Below are 8,728 nucleotides of genomic sequence, written 5' to 3' on the forward strand. Positions count from 1 at the left end.
TTTGTTTTTTTGTCTCAACTATATCAGAAGTTAGTTTGTGGGGAAAATGATTTCTAGTGACAGGAGTAAAAGTAGAAGAAATTATTGAACAGTTGCATTTAAAGGTGGGTGATGTGGACTAAAAACTGGCATTTTGTGGCAGTATTGTGATAAAGATTATAATTATAAAAATTATTTTGTTGGTAACTGCACAAGGCAGCTTTGGAAGTCACAATGTTCTTAAAATACGTTCCCATTTGACTCAATCTTTCATTAAATATTTGGAATATAACTTGAAGAAGGTGAAACTGTTTTTACCCAACATGGCAGCGACTTGGTAAATGTTAGTGGAGTTATTTCTAGCACAAATAAGTTTTCTTGAAGAGAAAAATTAACTTGGAAGCAACTTTTTAGCAAGGTGTTAGGTCTTAGTTGAAGTCTAATTTCTTATTGATAAAAGCTCAAGTTTCATTGGCAGATTATTTTGCTTAAAAACATTTATTAGTGAAATCTTCAAGTTGAGCTAGTACTTTTTTTTATTCTTTAAAACAAGCTCCTATTTGTAAGTTGCTAAGACTTATTTCAAGTGTACCAAGATATTTGCACTAGAAACTCAACCAAAAATCCTTTTAAGATTTTTATTTTGCAGTGATTTTTGCAAACCTATTCATAGCATTTGATGCTTTGAGGCGTTTATTTAGAATATAAAACACTAACACTAAGACCCATAAAAAAACAAGTTACTATTAATTTAAAGTTTGCATTTATTTAAAATTTGACACAACAGCAGTTATTCAATTTGCTTAATTTAGCAGCAGATAAAAAGTGTTGGTGCCCAGTGTGGAGAAACGACAGAAACCCATTAGATCCAGTTGGATGTTTACAAGCATTTCCTGTTTTGTTTTGATAAAACCTGCTGACTTTAAATGGCATGACCAAGAAATGTCATTGAGTAAGTCTGTCACACTTTTATTTCAAGGGTTTGAGAAAGCAGCAAGGAAATTGTGAAATTGTTACAACATGCAAGTTTTCGTCACATTTTAAGGACAATTAGAAGCAAACTTACAGCACATTTAACTTACTGTAAAAGCAGATCCATAATGTAAATTTTAATTGACTGCACATTGTGCATGATTTGGTAATTGGACTTTCCAATCTGACAGCTGTAAATAAAAACATACATTTGATTTTTGCTCATAAACACAATGAATCAGTAGAAATTTTAAATTTGATTTGGTTTTTCTATTAGCTAAAGATCATTCAGAGGAAAAACAAAAAACTTCTCGCCAAAAGGTAATTACATGTTTGAAGAGATGCAATTACCAAAACATGCATGTTTACATATTTTAAAGGGACAATACGTATATTCCAGGCACATGGTGCCATTATCTGATAATGGCCTTATCTTCCGTTTTTAAAAAATCATGTACAAGTCAAATGACAAGTTATTTGACTTCGTAACGTAACGTCTTAAAATTAGGCCTCTGTCTCTTTAAGAAACTGAGAAGTAGCTCATTGAACTAGTTCTATCAGGTGTTTGCCAATTGCTGCTGGCTAGTCTGAAGGAGCTGAGTGAGGCAGTGGTGGGTGGGGAGGGTTACTCTGAGGTGGAAGCTTGGAACCTGCAGCTCTGACGAGGAGCTACGTCCTCAAAGGTGGAGCTAAGTCCAACCAGGCGTTTTGTGCAGCTAAATGTTTGCCATGGAGATTAAAGGATCAAAGCAACACTCCAGTTATGTTTTTGATGAGGGAACATGAAATAAAGCTCAGAATAATTGATTTGACATCATACTGCCCCTTTAACAACACCTTTACTGTTGCTTTGAGAAGTAGCTCATATAAGGAGCTCAGCAGATGCTTAGTTCTACCAGGTGTTTGCTAATTGCTGCTGGCTAGTCTGAAGGAGCAGACAGAGGGTTCTCTGGGAGAAAGAAACTTGAAAACTGAGGTGGAGCTGCATCTCAAAGGCGGGGCTAGGTCCACACAGGTGTTTTCCACAGCTGAGTGGTTGCCATGGAGATTAAATGGTTTCTCAAAACACTCCAGGTAGGTTTTTGATGAGAGTAACATTATAACATGATGTAAACCTTAAAATAGGTTGATTTTACAGAACACTTCCCCTTTAAAGTACAGCATAGTCTCAAGTTTTGCTTCTAACAAATGAAAAGGAGGATTTCAGCTTCCTTAGAGACTCGAACCTCCAGCTGCCTCTCTTGGCTTTGTCAAAGTAACTCACTTCTTCAGTTTCTTCGCCATCCGCCTCATCGCATGCGGCCACGCTCACTGCGCCAGCGCAGTTGTTGTTGACGTTCTTGTTGAAGTTTTGCGCACAGCCGCAGCTGTGCTCCTCGTCCCAGGTGCCCAGCAGCTCCTTCATCTCCACCGGGGCGTCCTCCCGCAGGTACTGCCACGGCCGCTTCCCGTTGTAGTCCATCGCGTCCACGTTGGCGCCGAAAGCCCCGACCAGCAGCTTGACGACCGCGAACTGGCCCTGCATGCTGGCGACGTGCAGCGGGGTCAGCCCGCCGCTGCCCCGCAGGTTCACATTCACCGCAAAGCCCGCACGCTCCGCGAACCGCAGCAGCTTCAGCAGGATCTCGTCCTGTCCCCGCTTGGCCAGCCAATGCAGCACCGAGTATCCGCTGATGAAGTCCCGCCGGGTCAGCAGCTGCGGGTCCTCGGAGATGAAGTCCAGGATGGTTTCGTAGTTCCCCTCTACCGCCAGGAGCATCCAGGCGTGCTCCATGGGATACAGAGCCCAGTCCGAGTCCTCCTGGTCCGGGGAGAGGCTCTGCAGCAACCCGCTGCTGCACAGACGACCCACAAATTAAAGAGTAAAAGTATCACCGCTACCAAATTTTGGTATTTTAAGGGCGAAAATGACAATTCATATCAGGCAACATTTTTTCTAAATCAGTTTCTTTCAATAATTGAAAGAAAAAAAAAAAATCATGTTTTTCCCCAGTGAAGTTAACATCAGTGGGCAGAGTATCCAAAAATTGTATTCAGCGTAGCACTACAACATATTTTTACTCACGTTAAAAGTAGCCCTTCAATAAGTCACGACTAAAACAAGTATTTGATAATTTGGTATGCATTTAATTTAAAAATTACATACACGAACCAAAACGTAAAGTGGAAATTTTTGTATAAACGTTTGAAACCAACAATCTGCAGGTCTGTGTCTTGTGAATGTTTGGCTAAAACGTGTTCAGTTGACAGAATCCAGAACTTTTACTCAAGAGTAGCGATACTTAATAAAATTACTCAAGTACAGCGCAGCACATATTTCTCAAAAGCTTAGTAAATGTTAGTACCCCACTCCGCTGCTGGAAGCCCGGCTCAGGAGAAGCTCCTTCAGGTACTTTCTACGCAGAACCAGCGGGACGGACTCCTCTCTCTGGAGCGCAGCCGTCGGTGACTTCTTGCTGCCTCTGCAGCCTCGACCTACGCGGGGAGGCTCCGGGCATGACCTGCATGCCATACCGAGACAGCCGCTCCACAATGGAGCCCTGTCTGGGAGTCTGTTCGGGGGCAGCTGGTTCCGAAGCCGCTGCAATACATACCGCCTGCCTGACTGCAGCTCCCAGGCTACTTCCTTTAGACTACACCCTGAAGATGTCTCCGATAATAAACGCCAATAATTTCCCTCATTTCCTGTGTCGAGAGGGGGAAAAAATGCATTTAAAATAAAGTGGGCAGAATATACCCATAAGGAAGTTTTGTTTTCAAAAGTCATAACACTTCCCCTTTCTAGCAGCCATTTAGTGTCAATCACACCAGTATTAACTCACCTGTCCTGCCACCAAACGCAAGATTGTCCATAAAAGCACACCTCTCCATTTTAATTATAACCCAACCAGATGCATACTTTTAGTTGATAAAGTTCAAAACGAGACAAAACCGGAGATCCTGCTTTCCTTTGTAAAGAGGAACAGAGACAAAGTTCATTCTAATCTCTGACAAAACCCAACAGCAAGAATCCCTCACATGTGACCACGGGTGGACTTTAAAGCAGGAAGTAACACTCAGTTTATTCCCCTGATACTTTCACAGCCTTACCAAAAAAAAAAGAAACTGCAGCCAATGAGAACGTGGTAAAACAACTTTATTAGAGACAAAAATACAGAGCATTAATAAATGCGTCAAAACTCAGGTTCTGAAGGAAGTTCAGTAAGCTCATCAATAGTTTGAAGAAACTCGGTCAGCTCCGTGTAGTCGGCTGAAAACAGAGACAGTCGGGTTAATGATATGCCTACATGTGCTCCAGACGCAAACGGCTATAATTAATTTAAACGCAAGCATGCATTAAAATAATACCACCCTACTTTTAAAGTAGAGTCCAAAATTTTACATCTGAGCCCAACAGTTACCTTACCAAATCACTGTCTGAACAGAAATACATTTTATAAAAAGATTTTCACTGCAGTAACATTTGAGTTAACCCCAGCATCATAAATACTGATTATGACTAAGAGCTTTAAAACTGTTCTACAGATGGACATTCTGCATAATTGTGGCATCATTTAAAATGTTTTAAATACGTTGGTAAATTAGCCAGAGTTTTTGCCACAGTGCATTTTTCTCCTGATTTGAAAAACTCAGAGTCACAAACTGTAATATTAGTCCAGTGACCTGCAGGTTATTAGAAACCCCAATGCAGAACATGTAGAGTCCAGACAGGATTAATCATGCATGTAATATAAGCCACCATGTTTTTAAACATAAGATGGTGCGAGTTTTTCCCCCCCCCCCACTATCTGTGAAAGGAAAAACCATTTCCTGAAAAAGACCTTTCATCTAGCCTGATTGTCAAGTACTTTTATCAAGTGACTTTCTATATTTACACCACCTACTGTACCAATGACCACCAGTGTTACTACAATGAGACTTCAATAAAGGCTTAAAAAAAAAAAAAAAAAAAAAAAACAGCTTTATTGGAGGATGCCGTATAAATGCATTTTAAATTCAGTCGCATTAATGAAAAATAAAAATGGGAGCTAAAGACAGATGTTTGGAAAACACCATTAGCCATTTCAAAACAGTTTTACTGAAAATTTTTTCATAAGATTCACATTTTTATGCGAAATGATATATTGTTTCACAATTTGTAAATTTTGTTTGCAATATCCCGTTTTAAGGTGCTGTGACAAAACTGGCTTAAGAGATTTCAATATAAACTGGAAACGGTAATGTAAGATTAAACCATCTGTACTAGGAAGAGTAAAGAGTTTTAATTACTGAGGAGTTTTCAAACAGTCAATGTCTCTAAGGCATCTGAAATGTAAATCTGAGTCAGACATTTTGATTTGAAATGTGTCAATAGTGATACACTTCAGAAATCTACCACCACCGAGTTCATACCTGGACACTCTGGCATTTCCACAGGGGAAAGGTATGGGAGCTCTTCCATCTTTTCCTCATCCAGATCAGGACGTCTGTGTGGAAAGCAAGCCAACCCAGACAGAGCCATGCAGCTAAGAGGAATCAGATCTTCAGGTACACTGTACCTCTGAAAGTCTGAAATAAAGCAATTCAAGAAAACATTGTGGTCAAGTGCTTCAGATAAAACCATGACAACTCTAGGATGAAGGAACATTTGCCTGCAAGCCTTAAAAAACAAACTCAAGTGTAAAGTTAAAAAAGTAATTCCTAATTATTTGGCAGCATTAAGTTGAGATATTGATTGGTTCACCTAATGGGTCATAAGGGATAAACTGCTCAACTTCTGGATATTCCTCCACTTTGGTCTGAGGAGTCGGAGTCGCTTTTGTTTCCTAGTGGGAACAAAAACAAGCTTTTGAACACTGAATTAAAGAGAAGAAAGACTGAAGTTAGATCTCCAACCTGTGGTTTTACGAGTTTCTTCTCCTGCGTTTTGACGGCTGGTGTTGAAATCCTGTTGCCCACCACACCAAAAGCCTTGCGGCCAGATGAGAGCGGTGTGGCCATCGTTTTGGCCATCATAGGAGACTTTAGTTTCTCTGGTTGTGGAAACAAAAGTTAATGTATTCTTGCAAGGGTTGAGGGATAAGAGAAAAAAAAAAAAAAGTTGAATACCTGGAACAGATTTAAGTCGCCGGCGCAAATTCTGTGAAGATCCATGAAGTTGTGCATTTTCCTGCTCTGCAAAGATTATGCTTGCCATTGTATCTGGAAACAGTTATGCATTAGTTTCTGCAGAAAACTACAGACACCCTAGAACACAGGTGTCAAACTCCAGTCCTCGAGGGCTGCTGTCCTGCAGTTTTTAGATGTGCCACAAGTACAAAACACTGGAATGAAATTGCTTAATTACCTCCTTGTGTAGATCAGTTCTCCAGAGCCTTAATGACCTAATTATTCTATTCAGGAGTGGTGCAGCAGAGGCACATCTAAAGGTTGCAGGACACCAGGCCCTTGAGGACTGGAGTTCGACACCCCTGCCCTAGAAGATTATTTTTAATATTAAAAAGGTCAAGGACTGTCAGCCAACACACTCTGCCTGCAAGAACAGCTCCCAGTTAATGTAGCAAGGTATAAAGCTGAGCTCAAAGTCACAGAAAAAGGCAGCTACCCTCAGCCCCTAGATAGTAACGTTTATTTAGAAAAAAAATAAAAAATGCAATAGGGCTCTTGAAAACAATTTTTACCCCAATGAAAACATCCTAGGGCCAAACATTTAATCAGTTTAATTCTACAAAACAAAATTGAAGCATTAGTCCAGATAGTCAAGTTTATTTGTATAGCACATTTCAGCAGCAAGGCAGTTCAAATTACTTTAAAATTATAGACACCAGTCATCATCTTTTGATGAGTGCCTTTAAAAAAAATAAAAAAAGTTGATTGAAGTTTCATCCATTATGGTTCACAAGCAACTAAACATATTCCAGCACTTGAAGCCATGAAATTTAATATGATAATAGTTCTACCATTTAGTGGAAACTTATTACCAGTTACAAATTGAAACACCCATTTAATGTCTTTTTTTAAGTCCAGATAATAGGACAATTCTCTTAAACCAAGCTACTTGACTGCAAATCTTTGACACTTTAAAACATTCAGAACTCAGACTTAAAAAAATAAATTACCTTAAACAACAAATTAACCTTTTACTTGTAGAGTCATCTCTTCTTCAACACACCTGAATCAAATTCCCTCATCAGCAGTCACTCAGCTCTGCAATAGCCTGGTAAACAGCCAGTCATTAGGTGTGTAGAAAAAGGGATGTTTCCAAAAGTCGCAGAATAGTAGCTATTGAAGACTGATGATACATAAAGTTTCTGGCCAGTCAAAAAGTGTTACCTAGATCCTTCCACCAAGTATTGGTACTTTTGGCAGTGTAGTTTTTCCACAGGTTTTCCTCCCACTGAATTTTCCATTAGTATGCTTGAATACAGCTTCATCAGTGTTTTTTAAGAGTAGTTATTGTATTTAAAGTTTTCTGATAAAGTAAATGAGTTATAAGTTACCATGATACACATGAATATAGAATTACCTGCTGAAAGTGCAAGAGTTGAGAAGCGCCGCATTGTTTACCCAAATACACGTTTACATCGATTAGGTGCATCACACTTAGAGTAGTTTCAGTTTAAATATTTCAGTTAAAGTGTCCGTTGATTTAACCGCTGACCAACACCAAGATGACCGTTAGCTTCTGTTAGCTCACGTTACTGATAACTAAATGGACAGGTTACAAGCTTGAAGCAATTCAAAAGAACACTATGCAGAAAGTAATAAGAACAACGAAAAGTTATCACCCACCTTTTTGACGCCGAGTTTCAAGAGACGCTGTTTGTGTTTCCTTCTTTGTCGTTAATCCTCTCCTCGTTGCCAGCTTGTTGTGGTACAAAACTGTAGTGTAGCTTCCAACAGCCACCGCTTCACTTTAAATACGATGCGTCCTTCCTATTGGTCAATCTCCGGCACGTGACTAAAAAGGCGTTTCTATGGTTTCAATGATCAGTTAGCTCGCCTAGCTAAAACTGAATGGCCAGAGATTTGATTTCTAGTTGTTTGTGATTTGTGGCAACTAGTGTCAGTCTCAGTTACGCTGAACAGGAGTACGATATATGCATCTATGAACGCTGCTTCATGTTCTGTGGAATCATATAGAATTATATTTTAGCAGCTTTCTCGAAATAGGGCTACTTGCTATTGCTAATTTCCGTTTGAAACGTTTTTTTTTCAATTAACTTTATTGCAAATAGACATATCTTACAATAATACAGAATTCTTATGCAAATATTTTGAGTGACTAGCAGCAGTCATAAAAATGAGAAAAGAGAGAGGGGAAGGTAGTGCAAAAGCCGTATAACACAATAAGTGAATAATGACATTAGAAAAAAACATAAAGCATATTTACCATCTTAGCAAGTAAGATAATACATTATTGATCCCCTAAGGGGCGAAAATTTTGTTTGTCCCAGGATAGTACAGAATAAAAATTTAAATGAATGAATGAATAAATAAATTTAAAAATATGAGTAAACATAGAACAATAATAGATATGTATAAGATATGTGTTATATTTTATACATAAGATACATATGTATAAAATAATAGACATGTCAAAAATTGAATGGGATATACTATTATAGAGAAAAGCACCATTCTTTGCCAAGCTTTTTCAAAGAGCTGAGGAAAAAGGTCATTTTTTGGAAAATATATACGTCTAGAAGCAATTTTTAAAAATTACATTTGTGTAAATTGCACTTGTAATATTTGGCAATAAGGATCAGGTTGATAATCATGGATTCCAATTTTGTAT

The 8,728-nt window shown here is 38.7% G+C and overlaps 2 protein-coding genes across 4 annotated transcripts; both read right to left on the minus strand.

The window, feature by feature from the left end:
- Positions 1 to 725: 725 nt before the first annotated feature.
- sowahd (sosondowah ankyrin repeat domain family d) lies at positions 726 to 3,971 on the minus strand. 2 transcript variants are annotated; one of them, XM_032554554.1, is made up of 3 exons: positions 3,774 to 3,971; positions 3,297 to 3,636; positions 726 to 2,786 (listed from the first exon to the last, which is right to left on the minus strand). In XM_032554554.1, the coding sequence occupies exons 1-3, from the start codon at positions 3,820 to 3,822 to the stop codon at positions 2,120 to 2,122; spliced, it is 1,056 nt and encodes a 351-aa protein (XP_032410445.1). In that variant the 5' UTR covers positions 3,823 to 3,971; the 3' UTR covers positions 726 to 2,119. The 2 variants fall into 2 exon arrangements, with proteins under 2 accessions (XP_032410445.1, XP_032410444.1); XM_032554553.1 differs by having other exon boundaries at positions 726 to 2,783; positions 3,297 to 3,971.
- A 99-nt stretch (positions 3,972 to 4,070) lies between these two features.
- On the minus strand, positions 4,071 to 7,869 carry pttg1 (PTTG1 regulator of sister chromatid separation, securin). 2 transcript variants are annotated; one of them, XM_032554555.1, is made up of 6 exons: positions 7,723 to 7,869; positions 6,040 to 6,132; positions 5,827 to 5,963; positions 5,675 to 5,756; positions 5,344 to 5,499; positions 4,071 to 4,201 (listed from the first exon to the last, which is right to left on the minus strand). In XM_032554555.1, the coding sequence occupies exons 2-6, from the start codon at positions 6,125 to 6,127 to the stop codon at positions 4,125 to 4,127; spliced, it is 540 nt and encodes a 179-aa protein (XP_032410446.1). In that variant the 5' UTR covers positions 6,128 to 6,132; positions 7,723 to 7,869; the 3' UTR covers positions 4,071 to 4,124. The 2 variants fall into 2 exon arrangements, with proteins under 2 accessions (XP_032410446.1, XP_032410447.1); XM_032554556.1 differs by lacking the exon at positions 7,723 to 7,869 and adding an exon at positions 6,415 to 7,716 and having other exon boundaries at positions 6,040 to 6,182.
- Positions 7,870 to 8,728: the final 859 nt, after the last annotated feature.

This window comes from Xiphophorus hellerii, chromosome 23, assembly GCF_003331165.1.
Source record: "Xiphophorus hellerii strain 12219 chromosome 23, Xiphophorus_hellerii-4.1, whole genome shotgun sequence".
NCBI lineage: Eukaryota > Metazoa > Chordata > Actinopteri > Cyprinodontiformes > Poeciliidae > Xiphophorus > Xiphophorus hellerii.